The 16,718-nt window shown below is 38.6% G+C and overlaps 1 protein-coding gene across 1 annotated transcript in view; it reads right to left on the bottom strand.

Moving 5' to 3' along the window:
• The window catches only part of LOC134157816 (ubiquitin-conjugating enzyme E2 E2), a 210,078-nt gene that overhangs the window by 27,761 nt on the left and 165,599 nt on the right, over window positions 1–16,718 (bottom strand). Inside the window, exon 4 of the mRNA XM_062607171.1 lies at window positions 10,230–10,362. Coding sequence (XP_062463155.1) covers window positions 10,230–10,362 — 133 coding nt within the window. The remainder of the gene's footprint in view (window positions 1–10,229; window positions 10,363–16,718) is intronic.

Here is a 16,718-nt window from a genome sequence, read left to right as displayed (position 1 = left end):
CTGTAAGAGTTCTATAAACAAGCTTTTGAAAGGTAATAATAAGGAATTTATATTAAGTTTTTGAAGTAAACAATAATAAACTCACTCGTTTACTGCTGATTGCTAAACCCTTCTGAATACTGTAAATCAGAATTAAATAAATAAACCACCCCTTTTAAACAGGCTCTAAGAAGAAAATGATGTTATCTGAAAAAACTATTAGAGAGAAAAGAAGTACATGTAAAACTATGGCTGACTGCTCATTGAATAAGTTTTAGAACCAAAAACCCACTGCTTATAAAACCTGGGTAGAGTGAATTGAGATGGATTTCAGTTGAGCAAGTGGAGGCAACTGGTTGTAGGCAAGATAAATCACTCCTGGATCTCAGAGTGATTTTAAACACCAGTTTTCCAGCATGATGTAGTTCTAAAATCACTCACTATCTCTCTTTTGCACCAAATGTTCCTATATGAGGTCTAACCCCAGACAATGGAGCATTGGCATTAACTTGTATGACCTGCTTAACCTTCGCTGTGGGATTCAGACAGGTGTCTGTGTAGGGAAAGATGAAAAATTCCCAGAGTCAAACAGAAGAATAAACAAAACCAACCCCTTTTGCTTGGCCAACCCTGGAAGCAGGGCAGAAATCCCAGGGCTCTCAACCCTGCAGTTTTGGGAAGCCCCTTTCAAAGTCTTTAACTTCTTACAAGGATGTAATCCTGCATGCGTGCCTGAGATGAAACTTCTGTCTTCCTCAAATATTCCCCAGGAGCTTTGTTTTAATAAAACTTTAGTGACACTACTTGAAGTGGAAGAAGCTATACTGCATACAGGAAAGGTTATAAACATATTAAAAAATAAGATGCTATTTATGATGATGTTCATGGAGCTCAAGATGGGGTAAGCAGTTCCAGGCTCAGTTTGTCAGACTTTGTGAGCAATAGATTTGTGTGGTCCAATAGAGAGAATAATAAAAACAAGATCAGGCCTTTAGTCTATTGGAAAAATACTCTAAGCCAATGTAAATGAAAAATATCTATAGCTCTGAGTGACACAATGTTCATGCAGAAACCAATTATATTAATTAGCATCCTCAAATTTCTTGCAGAGTGCACTTCATTTTATCTATACCCAGCACTGAGGCTGCCTTTCGCAGACAAGGTGGTCCCTGGTTTTGAACCACAGATTTGTAGTATGCACAAGAACAATTGCTGAGATACTTAGTAGATTACCACAGAAAGTGCATTACAAATGACTGACTACATGATGCTCACTACTAAAGAGCACGATCTAAATACATGCAAAGAAATGAACTTCAGCCAGTTCTTAAACTTGCTCACACCTAATTTCAATTGGCAAGGAATAGCTATAGTTTATTTTATCTAGGAAAATGTCACCTGCATTACCAGGAAATATGATATGGTAATTAATTTTGCTTGACCTACAGAATTACAGTCTGATATGCAGACTACTTTAGGTTTCTGTGGCAAAATGCACCATGAGAGAGATAGGTAGCCAGAAGTGACAGCAATTTAAATGGGATATAATAGCAACTACATGAGTTAGCCTTTAGTATTGCTGAAAGTGAGACAGTATGCAATGTGAATAATTATTCATCATATTCATGGTAATTACAAAGTTGAATAACTACTCACACTGTCTCACTGAACAGATTGTAGCAGGGGAAAAACAGTTTGAATAAGCACAGCAATATTAAAAGGGACCTTGATAATCTTTGATGTACCTGAGAGGGCAAATAAAAAATTACCCTGAACTGTGTAATTTTCTGCAAATAAAGGAAAAACAAGAGAGAACAAGGGAAATGGATTACTGTTTGGGTAGGGACATTCAGGATAGAAACAATATTGTAAGATTCAAGGCATCAAAAGCTTTCTCTGACAGTCAATATCAGTTTTTGTAAAATGATTTTGATCTAATCAGCATAACCTTTCTTACAACTAGTAATTCCATATGGAAAGTTAGCAACAAAGTCCTTTTATAGAGATTAAATTTATTTCTTCAAGATTTACTGGCCATTTAATAAAGTAAACCCTCCCTTTCGTAGTTTAAGGCACACAGGCTGTATTGCCCTACATGCATGTCTCTTTGAGGTCGCTAGAGTACTCCTTCACTTTTGCTTTAACACAATCCAGCTCTTCTAACCTAAATATGAGGAAGCCTAGCACAGTAGAAACACTTTTATTCTAAATGAAAAAGATCTCGTATCACAGGTGAAAGGCAATATCTGGTGTTCACTGTTCTTCCTAACTCTGCTATGTTTCTGTAAGGAGGTGCACTAGTGTTCTCAAGCAGTGGAGGCAGAGGCAGATGCGGCAGGCACAGGGCTCTGGGCACAGAGCTGCCAGTCAGTGGGCCATGCAGGCAGGCTGTGTCAGGTACTTCAAGTCCTAAGCTTTATTGTAAGTAACCTGGGTCTTTTTATCCTCACCTAATTTTAATAGCCTTTGGGTATTTAGGTGCTCCCTACATGAGAAGTTCTAGGCAGACTGACCTCAAACCTGTAGTTTTCTGTCCTAATCAGTTCATCTGCTCTTATTCTATAGTAATAATGTACATAAAATTCTTTCTCTCATGTCTGCATATACATCTGTTTGTAAAAGAGGACAAGAAAGAATGTTGATCTATGATGTATTTTTGGATCATGATGTGGATTTTATGCAGCAGTAAAACATGTGTGACATGGCAGAATTATGTAGTTTCTGAAACTTCCAATAGACATTACAAGTCCTCTTTTGAAAATATATTTGACAAGCAGTATGCAAACCACTGCTGTAAGGCAGAAGATATTCTCCGTAAGATGCCTCTACAGTCCCTTTTGAGGAGCTTTGTGTGCTGGGTATTCATAGGAAATAGGAATAAATTATGAACCACCTAAGTTTTGGAGAGAGAAAACAGAAAGAATTTACTTGGATAGGGTCAATTGCATCAAGACTAAATAAATCAATACAAATGACTGCTATAAATTAGTATATTAAAAACGGAGAGCAAAAAAAGAAGGCTACTCATTAGAAGAAATGGCAATTCAATTTGGCAATTACTAGAAAAATTATCAGATAGCCAAATTCAAAGGAAATCTCAGAGATTTACATGGTTCACCCTATCAACTGTGACTTTTCAATTTATTCACAATAAAAAGTAGCTACTGATTCTTTCGTCAGCTTAACATATTTCTGCTGGCATCTCTGTCAACCACTTTACACCTCTATGATTCTGTTATTTTGATAGACATTAAAGTTTCTTAAGAAGCCACCTGTCCGGAGCTCTGTACTGCTGCATGCTGCCCTATAGGTTCAACGTTACCTGAAGATACAGGACCTATGGAACAGACTGAGTTTCATTGTAGGTGCTACAAGCGTGGGAACCGCATGCTACAGTTCTGACTGGGAAGAGCCGCCCTGAGAAGAGCAGGACTGAGGCTCATACTGCTAGCTCTGACAACAGCGTGCTGGTGGTAGATTGTCCATTTCTGCCTCTCAGACACTCCTGCTCATCTGATTTCTGCCCACAGCCACCCAAAGGCTCTGCTTGCTGGGAAAGCCTGCCAATTGCATTGATTGTCATGGATGAAGGATCCACACAAGCTGCTCTCAGCAAGAAGATGTAAATAGCAAGGCTGGCTGAAGGACAAGGGAGTGTGGAGGCACAGCAAGGGGGCTGGGGAAGGCAGCCTTGTGGGAATGTGCCAGGTGAGGGACCAACAGACGATCAGGAGGAGGATGGGGAGGGCAGGAGGCAGCTCAGAAAAGCTGAGAGCAGCATAGCACAGCACAGCACTGAGGGCTAATGTGATGTGACAGAGGCTATGAGAGAAGTATGATGAGGCAAATGAACATAAGGGATAACGGTGCCAGGAGACCACTGCATTTGAAGCCTAGCCAAATGATGGCAGTATCGAGGGCGGGGCTGGAGAAGAGAAGGTAGACAGAAGCTTGTATTAAGTGCAACTGAGTTGCAACTGGTTGCAAATAGCGATGATCAAATAGGCTGTACTTCAGGTCGAAAGCTTCAAATGCAAATTGTATTAATAGTGATATATGCAAGTTAAAGTGTGGGTCAGCCTTGTAAGGTTCATTTTAACAATTTAGGTTAGAAATAACAGGGCATGCTTATTTCTCCTCACCTATTCTTGTAAGCAGTGTTTTCCTATTACACTGCAAATAAGTGTCCTTAACAGCTAATCACATATAAAAGATGTGGAAAAGTAGAGTGGAAGCCAGAAACAAAAAGAACTGCCTCTTGTACATGAGGCTGAACTTATGAAATAGGTAGAAAGTTTCTACCACAGGAGAAGGATTCCACATAATGATATTTAGTGCCTAGAGATCAGTACAATCTGACAATTACATGTAAAAAATGAAGACATGATTAATATTCTATAGACACCGCATTATATTTACAAAGGAAAAAGACCTCCTTGCAGCCCAGCCATTGATTTAAACCAGCTAAGCTTTCAAATGCTGAGAACAATTTTTCAGTCAGTTGATAGATCTAGGAGATTTATAAGGAGGAAATGGAGTTTTCTGTTATTTTAATTTTGATTTAAAGGTGATAGAGCATATTGCAGCTTTCAAGTCTTTCAAACCATTTTTCAGTCATCTGAGATTAAAGTCCCTAGCAAGATTAATTGTAGTGTTGGGATTAAGAGATTTTATAAATTACTCAAATTCAAAAAAAAAAAGCTAGCAGAGTACTAGGATAATGATAGATACATCCATATTGTATCAGCTGCAGCTAAATTGAACTGACACTGTAATAGACTGAATGTGGTCAAATATGAGAAGTTATTAATAAACATTATTCTTAATGAAAACGCAGACACCACTGCACTGACAATTCCTGGGGGTAAAGTCTTCTTGAAGAGCATTCATTTTTCTACAAATACTTGTATGAAAGACTGTGGTATAGCTTCCTGATTTGTCAAGGCTTCCCGCTCCAGAGGGACAATATGCAGGGCAATGAAATTATTGTCCTCCCTTCAATCACTATAGTGCACATAAAGATACAGTGTAAATTTGTTGTGATAGCTAAACTTTAAAGGACCTCAGATCAAAAGTTTGCATACTTGGGGAATTCACTGATTTCTTATGCAGACTGAGGACAGAAACTGAGCTGAAATTCTTGCTGTCAGATCAGGCTGACTAAAAGATGTGATATCCCCTATTCATATACATGTCTGTATATATACATATATACAAATACACCCACACATATACACACCCACACACCACAAGAGACATCTATCTACGTGTAGCTATATATCCCATTCAATATCCCAGAGAAAGAGACAGTGGAGAAGAGAGAACTTTCCTTTGTTAAAGCCAAGGGGTGAACTGTCTGAGTCCATTAAGGATGAAAGGAAGACAGCAGGAAAAAAAGATCTTAATGGGATTTCTGAAAAAGGTTGAGGGGTCATTAAGGCACTGGAGAAATGTAAGATTATTTCCTTGGCAGGCCATCTAAGTATTTTTATTCATTTCTTTAAGTGGCTGTTCTGAACAGGGCACAGCTTTCTCCTTTCTTCAGCCCACTTCACTTGGAAGGTGAAGATGCTGTATTTTTGGGCTGAAGTGAAACCTCAACTTGTGACCAAGTCTGAAGCTTCAGCAGCAACTGGCCTTTAGCAGAAGGTGAGATTATGCCTACACCTATGCCTCACTTTGTTCCATACCTTCCTCCCGTCTGGCATCTCATAAAAACAATGTGGTACTTAGGACACAGCTGGAAAGAGAACAGCGATTCTTCAGGCTGCCCGCTTTCTTGCTGACTCAGCCAACTGGGCACTCAGCTAATTTCTGCAGTGCCTTTGAAGCTTCCTCACAGTGGAGCTGAGGAAATACTTTTAATTGATTAGAGCCTCCCACAAAGCCAAAGGTAATTTGTCAGTTCTCAGATGAGCTCTTCTAAAGATTGTGTTTTCTGGTGGTAGAGATAAATTGGCGTTAGTGCGGGATGGGCCCTCCATCACTCCTACTGCATCAGTCACACACAGATAAACTGGTCTCGGGGAAGAACAACTCCCTCCTCCGCATGAGAGTGCAGCAGTTGCGAGTGAAGCCAAATGCCATTGATTTAAAAGGAAAGCAGAGCTGAAAGGGTCAGCGACCTCTGGCTTGGAAAATCTGGATTCCAGTTTCAAGGCATGAGACAAAGTTGAAAGGCTGAAACAGACTGACTTCAAAGGGGAAAACAATGAATATCATGAGAGCAAATTATATTCTTTACCACATGGTATACTCTCTTTTGGTGAAGAATAGCTTAATTTGATATTATGTTTAACTTCAAAGAGACACTGACAGGTAAAAACAGACAAAAAGATAACGATGGTCCTGTAGGGGAAAGACTAGTTGGTACAACCTGATGGCAGTGATGCTTGACTATACAAAACTAGGAATGTGAACTGGACCACACAGTTTAATTAGGGGATGTAATAATAGAAATAAAACTTGAAAATCTTAGGAGGATGTTGAAGGCTACAAAGGTGTAAAAACTGAACACATAAAAATGAAAGTTTTGGATGGATACTTTTTCTCTGTTTAAATAAAACCTAAACAAGTGTGTGATTCAGTGTCTTTTATGTCATAAAAACAATGTGGGAAGCAGGCTAACTATCTAGAAGAACAAATTGAAATTACTTCATACATTTGTTAAAAAATGCTCCAAAATGTAAGTCAAACATCTTTCTCAGATGTTTAACTTTATTTTAATTAATGTTTTCCAATATGCAGCAGGTTCCTAATGATCAGAATAGGCATGAACAGTATTTATAGAAGGAACCTGGATTGCTTAGAAAATACTGAGAACTTTGTATAATACAAACCAAACAATGCATACACCATAAATGTATTTAAATTATAATAATAAAAATAAAAGACACTTATCCAGAACCTACTTTCAATATATTTTTCTTGTTTTAAAAATTATTTTACTTTTCCTAACATCCATGTGCAATATATGCATGCACAACAGCAGAGTGCACAACAGCTGACACTGAATAAGGAAAAGGAATTGTGGAAATCTTTCTGCAGATTTTAATACACTTTGGATTAGGCCCTTTAAGAGTAACTATGTTATGTGACAGGGGCATTTGCTTTTGGAACCTCAGGCTGGGTCAAGTAATTGCATCTGGGAAATACAGTTTCTGCTTCTTCCCAGGTCTTCTGTGGTCATGTTTTTGGAAGATCAATTTTGACAGTACTCATTTAAATGTTTCCTTACTTCATATTAAAACTGTGATGAAAATGGCCCACAGAAGTCTCAGGAGTAATTTATAAATTCAATCATAGACAGAAATCTGAATTGGACCCTTTCTACTATGTACTTACAGGAAGGTAATCTTGCCAACACTCAGGAATACATTTTATGTCTTTCTCAGTACATTGCACAGTCTTGTACTTTATACTTTTTAAGACGATAGAGCCATAAGGAGTGGAACTATTCTTAGAAAAAAATCTAAGATGATCTATTCCCATAACCCTAGGACCCATGAACATATTTTGAGAACAGCACTGCTTATCACAAGTTTTGTGGAGAAGAAATGTCCGTATCCAGTGACACATATAGTGCTATACAGTGAGGCCATATATTACAGTCCACATACTCACTACCTTTGTTTTGCTGGAAATGAGTATGTGGAGAACATACTTAACTACCGTATCTCAACAATACCGACTGGCAGCAGCTACCTTATGACACTCATCTTTCTATGATGCTTTACTAAACAGATTCCCCAAACTATTTTACCTATGAATCAGTATCATAGGGTCTGGAAAATAGGTGTAATGAAATAGCAACAGTTTGAGAGATCCTACAGCAGGACTGAAAATAGGGGTCACTTACAGCAGTGGCTGAAGTGAATAGAATAAGAATCCATGTGTACAAAATATGCTAGCAGCATTCAGTTCTATCTGACATTAGTCCCCTGTGCTCATGTACTCATTACTTTCTTGCAGATAACAATTTCCCTCATCACAAATACTGGTGTTTTAGTAATACAATATGCCATCATCAACTCTCTCATCCTTTATCAAGCAGTACATTTTCATATGATTTATATGGACACATTTCTTACAATGACAATTGGCATCAAGATAAAGGCAGACAAATAAAATCTATTACAAAGCAGAAGAACCTCCTCTTTGCTTGATATTTCATTAATAAGTAATGCACAGTTGCATTACTCATGTCTCAAAATAACAGTCGCCAAACACAACTGAGTGTGGACTAACAAAATCCTCACCTCACAGTGAAACAGTGGACTTTCACCTTCTATTTTCAAAGGATGCCTATTGTGTATATTGCCTCAACACTCAACAGATTCAACAGAGAGAACGACAAAATGTATCCCTCCAACTTGTCTTTCAGATCTAGTTCTTTACATATTAGATTTGGACCACACTCTATTTTATACCCAATAATCAATATAGTGCATATGCCAATATCCCCTAGAATTAATAACATAATTTTAATTTGCAACCCTTGCATTACAGCTACTACAAACAAAATAAGACCAGCAAAGAGGTAAACAAAATGGACCTGTTAAGACAGACCTTGTATAGTTAGTGAGAAGCCTGGACTGTCTTGGGCTGGGAGGGAGGAAGGAAGAATAGTGCATTGCCCCAGCTCAGTATGCCCAAAGCTTTAACTAACTGAAGGAAAAGTTAAAATGTTTCCATGTCTTTCTTCACTGTGTAATCACAGTTACCTAAATCAGAAAATGTGCAGTCAACACGGTCTACAACCCCTGTAAGACTCTAAGCTTCCCTAAACTGGAACACTAAAAGTTAACAAAGTTAGACCATCTCAAATACTGCTTTACTAACCAATGTTTAGGTCACTGGCTGGGAAAGTCCAACTTAAGGAATGACAAGTACCTACTTTGAATTCACATCTCTCTTTTTTAAAACTTTTCCTGATAATATCAATGCTAACTACTACAGATATTACTACAGTGGCATTACAGTTCTGTTTATAAACACTTCTCTTTCAACAGTGTACTCTTGGTAATCAAATCAGGATAAACTATTCTCTGTTTTAATGCAATACCCTTCTATTAGGACCGGTGTGGCATAGCAACCCTTTCAAAAATGTGTTAAAAAGTAGGTAAATATTTTTTGCACCCATAGCTCCTTCAGTGGAGCTGTTCCAGGCCCTCACTCTCCATGCTGGCAAGGTTAACAATTCACTGCTTTTCACTTTGTTTCATGAAAGACAGGCCCATCAATTTATTTGATTCTATTAAAAGCCCTGCCAAGGGTAAATTTTCCCAGTTTCTGTTCCTGTTAGTGAATATGTGTGTTAAGAATTGCACTCTGTCTTCCAGATAATGTTTTACAAGTGTCACGTATAAGACATTGGTAATTCCTCATCTCTACAGGCAATGCCAGAGGATGTATTTTACGAATGTGCCTTCTTTATAGATGCATTAGATAGTTGGTTTGAAATAATCCTGTGACCCCCCAGTAAAGCCCAGTTTTGACACGCTCCCACCTTCCCCCTCATAATTATTACTACTGGTTATCAGTAACACTCTGCACTACCACATTTAATCCCATTTCTGTTTTTCTAGTCTTCCAGATTTTCCTGTTTGATATTCTGAGCATACTCAATCATGGCTATGCCATCATCATATTGATACAGTTCTATGTCTGTGATTAGTGTCATTATTAACAGCGTTCGTTAGAAACCAATCTGTAAGGAATTCTGTAAATCTCATGTCTTTCACTCTGGTTTCTTGCCCATGCTGCCATATTTCCACATTCTTCCAGTAAACTGATGTAAGACAATGATCATGAATAATAGTGTATCTTGCATCTGCAGAAGTAATTTATATGAAGTAGTGCAAAAGGTGCATATTTTTGTCAGAATGCCACAGACCCCTGGTGAATGATATGGGTCAACAGGAAAGATCAAGTATCTTCAGCTGCTTACATAGGGTGCAACTCAAATACAAATGCTTTCACATTAGCAACAAATCCAAATCAAATAAATAACTGCTGGAAATTATATAACCATTTGCTAAATAAATGCATACCCATCCAGCTAAACTGGCAACAGACAGGCAAATTTTAGGCAGTTATTTAAATTCTTTCCATCAAAATGCTCAGTTTAAATATTCATTATTGCCTTGAAAGTTTTATGTTTCATCCTACAATGATACACCAACATCCACACACACAGAAATATCACGAAGAGAGGACTCCTATCAGACTTCTGATATCCTCCTACTAACCTTCGGTGGTTTAAAAGGATAGTCCGGTGAAAAGGTAATGTCAAGGAAGAAAACTCCACCTTCATATACAGACCCTGGAGGCCCCAGTATAGTTGACCTCCATTCATAAATGTTGTCTCCTTTGGGTCCAGCACTACAATAGAAAACAAAAATATAACATAATAACTACATACAATCAATATAACATAATAACTACATACATCCATCAATTATACTCTACTGGTAGTACCACTGGTTTTGCAAGTTAGAAGTGTGTATTTTTTATCACTACAAGTTAAAATTGTGTATCACATTTATTAAGTTAGCCCTTGATAAAACATGTAACTGGTGTCCTAAGCTCTATCAGTGAAGTGATATATTCAGCCAGGAAGAAGTATTAAAATTACATTATAAATTATTCAAATAAGCACAGAAAAATTCCCAACTGAATCATCTCAAATATTTCAGTAGGCAGATGTAAAGTATTTACAGTGCAAGGATAACAGAGACTTTGCTGAGATGTCTTGTGACCGTCCTGCCTCAGAAGCCATCCTATTTTCACCTACCTCTTCATCCACCTACTTCATCAGTCAGTAGCAGTGTAATTACACACATTATTATACAGCACAGACTGTACTAAAGACTGAGCAGGGTCCAAACAACCTTGCAGATGTACTTTCTAAGTACTTTTCTCTGCAAATGTTACCCTATCTGAAAAATATTATAAAGAGGAAGCAGGTTGAGATGTTACAGATTCACAGAATTGTTAGGGTTGGAAGGGAACTCTGGAGATCAGCTACTTCATCCATTAAATTCAATGTCCTTGTTTAAAAACACAGTACTGAAACAATATTACAAGATATCACAAGACATAATCCTGTATGTGAAACAAGAAAAATCTCTCACCCAAATGGTCCATTCCTGAGAAAAAAAATAATTAAAACCTAATAAAAGTTCTTGAGCATGACTCGTCCAAAAGCCAACACAGCCTCCTTTCATACAACATAACGCCTGTCTATAGAAGTACATATGTTACTCAGCATGGCCTCTTAAGAAATATGAAGGCTTTTTTTCAGTACATAGCCTGCTGATATCAGTCACCAACAGATGAATTATACTTAGGATCAATCAGGATGGTAACTTCTAGATACCTGATTAATATTTTTGAGAGGAAGTTGGTGCTGGTGTGTATTTCAAATAACTGATGTGGTATTGTCTTAAGGCATTTCTTGTGAAACAATTCTTACTATGTTTGCAATAAAGATTTCCACAGCAGACAGGGGTTTGTGAAATAACCCTATGTGCAGAACAGATGAAAGCTCTTGGCTATGCTCCATGCCTCACAATGTACCCAATTATTATACGACATCATGTCATGCTTACTGCTTAACTATTCATTTTTTTCACTGAAAGTTAATAAAACCCTCTTTCACCTGAAATTCCTTGGGCTCCCTTCATTAAAACTTCTGACTGCATGATTCTCTGCATACAACTGCATGACAGTGCTGCGCAGTGTACTTCATTAGTCATAGCACCTACATCAATTTTCTATAGTAGCTGTTAATGCTGCTTGGCTTACTAAACTATGTGGCTTCTTAACAAAAATAGGTTACAGAGAATATAACATTATGGAACTTTCATTTTCTATCAGCCATAGTAACAAAATAGCAACTGTTTTAAAGATAAAAAATGCCTTTTTAAGTGTCACAATAGCAGAAGTGTTGCTATCCATATTCCACAGCGTCTATAATACATCAGGTTGTGAGCTGCCAAACAAATTTAATTTACCCAGTTCTCAGTTTGCATTAACCTTTGAATGATAAAGCACAGCTGAGACTGCTGTAAGAAATAAACCAGAGAATGAATAATTAAAAACACCTTCACTGCCTTTAGAAAGACCAATCCCGAATCAACAGGGAAGGTTTAATTGTGACTGAACTAGGTATTAAGGGTCTAATTGAACTCTTTATAAGCCCAAACAAATGTGGTTCTGCATCAGTGCTATGGTATACAAGGTTCACAGAAAATAGAACCCTTACAAAAAAAATCAGGCAATTAGTTCAAATACAAAAGACAAGAAGCAGAGGCAGTCTAAACCTTGCATAAAAAAAGCACCCATAATACATGAAAGAAATCCTTTCCCATTTTCTGCAGAAAAATATTCTAATACTTGGAGAAGCAATGACACAGCTGATACCAGCAGGTTCAAACAGAAGTGAGATAAATGTTGATCCCAGAGAAACGGTTGGAAACTGCAAGTAACAAAAGCAAGTCCTGTCTTTTTTAGACCTTATTTAGCAAAGAAGCAATGGTTGGGCCCTTTTTAGGTTTGAGCGAGGCTCACTTTTTTGATTTGAACATTCTCTGACAGTGTCGTTTTCATAATGTATATTATTTTTATTTGTTTTGCCTATTTATTTAATTGCATTAACATTTTAAATGAGCAGTTATTAATTAGAATAGTTGGAAAATGCTACATCTGCCAGTTGAGCTGTTTCGGCACGTCCAGCTACAAGCCCAGTCTGATCACATTCTGAGGACGCTGATTAACATTAATTGAAGGTTTCCTTTGCAAATGAGAGATGAAGCTTTATTAAGTATTATTATTAATTTGAAGAATAGCTCAAATTGTATGGAGTATGGGAAGACTGCTGTTACCAACGTTGCCAGTTAGCGTGCTTGCTGGCAGCAAGGCTGTTGAGCCAATGTAAAATGCCAATCCATGTGCACAGGCAACGGCTGGTATTAAGGGCAACAGCAGACACAAGTGTAATGCTTTTTCACTTGCACATTAATAATACAAACAGTTTGACAGGTGTATATCTTTGTTTTCCTTCCTTCTTACTGTTAAGCCTTTTATTTATCCATATTATTGGCAACCAGAACAACGATTCATCAGGCTTCACCAGAGAAAATTCCCACATGTGTAAGACCTAAGCCAGGGCCTTATTCTATAGGGTTGTAATGCAAGAGGATTTAATTGCCCTTCTCCTATGTGGATATCTGCTCAGCACACTGAAGCCCAAATGGTTTACATTCAGTATGGTTTATATTCCAGCTCTATTAATGTTACAGGCAACCAAATGACAGCTCTCAAAGAAAGCAAACCAAACATGCCTGAAGTTCTGTTATCTTTGGAAGGACAGATTGAGATGTGCACCCACTTGGCAAAGGGCAGACTAAATCTGTCTTGAGCAAAACTGACCCAGGGCCAGAGAATACTCATGCTGTCTGCTACTAACCTACTGCTAAATCCATCAGCTTCAGGGGGGAAATGGTGGTGGCTGTGGCAGCTCCAGGTGGAAGTGGCTGAACTGTAAGGATAAGGTGGTTAGGAGAAGGGCAGGTCCGCTGTCAGAGCAGCACCACAGCCTCCCAGTTTGAGCCCTGATGTTAAAAATTGGTGACTGCAGGATGAAGCAATCAAGGAGCCCAATGAGAAGCAAGAGGTGTTATCTGTGTTATCTCCCAGGTGGAATTTGTAACATAAGGCCAAGGAGGTGCAGCTGAGCATAAAGGACCTGCAGACGGCCCTAATAACGGCTTGTCAAGAGCTAGCTTTCTGCTGTCGTTATTCCCCCATAGCTCTCATAGACACTCCACAGTATACCCTATTTTAGCCACTGGGGAGGCTTTGCTTGCTGGGAGAAACATAGCCAGCCTTCTTCCTCTTCCAGAATGACATCAATATGGGCTTAGGAAATTCAGGACAAAGGAGTCAAAACATGTAAAGTTGTCTCCTTTTTATTTCACTCTCCTTTGTGTCTCCTGATATATTTTATTTCTGCCACTGCTTCCCACAAACCTACTTGGAGGTGAAATGTTTGTACATCAGTTACAGTTAGTACCAAAACACTTTACATGCTGCTGTAACTGAATCCATTTTGTTTTAAATGCTTAATGCACTGAATATTTTCTATTGCCTCAACAAATTTTAGGCAGGCAGACTTGAAAGTAGTGCAGCCAAAAAGTGCTTGTCCAGTACAATACATTACAAACATCAAGCTTTCCCTGCAGTTAGAATATCCTAAAATATTAAATTTAAAATAATGTATCAGGAGAGTTGTATGAAAACCACAGCATCTATGTGACATGCCACATGAAAACTTACCTGGAGAAGTTATGAAAGTACAGCTGATCTTTAGTTTTGTCAGAGCTGTGATTTGTACATAAATTTACTTAATTTCCAGAGAATAGCTCAAAAAAAAGGTAAATACAGAAGGTAAAAAAATATTCCCTTTGTCTATCAAGTAGACATATGGAATAAATTAGTAAAAATAATGTTATTACTTTCTAATCTAACATATTTCTTGATGAAGGGTTACATGCAACCCCAGTGCCTATAACTGGAGGCAGCATAACCTCATAGTTTGTTTCTGGTGATGTGGAAAATGAAAACTAGTTCTATGCCTCCCCTCTCATTCTTGGTCTCTCAATCTTACTGGTCTCCACCCATAAAGGTGTAACTGTCCCCTTTAACACAAGGGAAAGGTAGTGCTGTAGCAGAAAGCAAAGAAGTAAGATAAGGAATTGTAACTTAAATTTCCTTCTTGATCCAACACATGAATGATGTGTTGGTGGGAGTGATCAGGCCAAATAAAAAAGGAAAGCGAGATGGTTGGGAGGCCTTCCTATTCCTCAGGACTCAGAAAGAAATGGAAAGATTCTTCTGGACTAGGTGAGTTTAAGTTCATTTTTATCCTCATCCTTTATAACATGGTAGGATAAAGCAGGACCAGGACATTATACTAACATACTACACATTCCATGGCATTGTCTATGGCATTTCATTCTTAATACTGCATTGTTTAATCTGAATTGCCTCAGCAGACAGAACTGGGGCTCCCCTGCCCTAAGTGCAGTCCATGGAGGATACAGTCTCTCTCAACTACCTTTGGTAACATGTGACAGCGAAAGAAGAGGGATATACTCAAGTTTCTTCCTCTTTCTTTCCTTTTATTACATGGAGCCTTTACCTTACTGTTTAAGAGATTTCTCTGAGCAGAACAGCTCACCACAGAATTATCTCTGTTTACAAGTCAGTTTCTTGCAATCCCACTTCTCACACATCTAACAGTTATGCTGCAGCAGATCCTGCCTCTAGCCGTCATCTGTGAATGCCTCTGGGAAGCCACTTGCCCAGAGGTCACAGTGGATACAAAAGTATTGGAAGATTGGTAAAATAATTTAAGAACGCAGCTGTTGAGGGAAGAGGATGGATGTGACAACACAAAAGATTGCAGATTCAGCTTTCAGTGAGATACATCTCCTGAGAAGCTCATATGAAGCCTCATTAAAATAAACCCAGTATATACCTCGGCTCTCTGTTTTGAACTTGGTGCCATTACTGAAACTGGTCCTAAGCAAAAGTGTTGCTTTGGAATGTATCACATCTCGCAGCTGTCCCCTTGCTTGGGAACACGCTGATGAGACCAGCAGTGGGACTAGGCTGGCAAAGTGGATGGATAACCTCAATTTGAGAAGTCGCCAGGTGCTATGCAGATGCTATGCATCACCAGGTGACTCAGGCCAACCTGCACACCCAGCCCAGCCCCATTTAACACAATGCAAAAACAGTGCCATTGGAAAGCATTGGCATCACAGCCTTTGCTTTATGTCTTTGACCTTGGAATGGATACACAGTGCCAGCAGCACTGGTTATGTGTTGAATTTCTTCTGCTCTTCTCCCAGTTCTCTCTCCTCTCCATTCTGGAAGCACACCTGATCCACCACCTCTTGAGACTTTATCCTTTCTCTTCCTTTTTTACTGACAATCCTTCTTCACAGAACCTGTATTTTCTATTTTCTGCTTGAGGGTGGGTTTTCTCCAGCGCCTTCTCTGTACGGTGATAATTCATTGCTCCTTCATTATAGTGGAGGCTTCCTCCCTTCGGGTACATGCAGATCCTCCTCCCCCTAACATGCCCTTTCTTTTTCTCTCATCAACAGCCACCAACACACCCTCCTATTTTTCATCTTTCTCCAGAAAGGAGGGGGTGGAAAATGGTACAGGGGAATTTTATTACAGTACAGCAGTTATTCATTTTGTTTCTTTCCTTCTCTGTTGCCCTTCTTCAGGGATGTAGAAAATGAAGAGCAAGCAGAGGGGGTGCTGGAGCAACAGTAGTGTATTGAAGGGAAAGGGAGTCACAGCTGCCTGCCCAGATGCTACAGTGATATCAGTAGCTACTTTTATAAATGTATGTAATAAACAGTTGCCACAGCAGCCAAAGGAATACATTTCTACAAAACAAAAACAAAGAGAGCAGTGAGCACTGAGACTGCCTGTGGCAATGGGCACAGTTGTATGGGTAATAACACCTCTGCTATGAATAACATTAGCAGGCTAGTCTCCAAGCAGTAAAATCAAAGAACAATTAAAGAAATAAACCTCTTTAGAATTAGAGAAAAGTGCTTACTTCCGCTATAATACTGATGACTTAAACGCTCATCAAAGAATAAACCCTCCCAAAATTTGTACCTTTGAAAGGCATAATCTTTTCTTAATCT

Source organism: Pezoporus occidentalis, unplaced genomic scaffold (assembly GCF_034315485.1).
Source record: "Pezoporus occidentalis ecotype Australia unplaced genomic scaffold, CSIRO_AGI_Poc_V1 ctg120, whole genome shotgun sequence".
NCBI classification, from domain to species: domain Eukaryota; kingdom Metazoa; phylum Chordata; class Aves; order Psittaciformes; family Psittacidae; genus Pezoporus; species Pezoporus occidentalis.
Note: the sequence above shows the minus strand (reverse complement) of the source record. Positions and strands in the feature narration are given on the sequence as shown.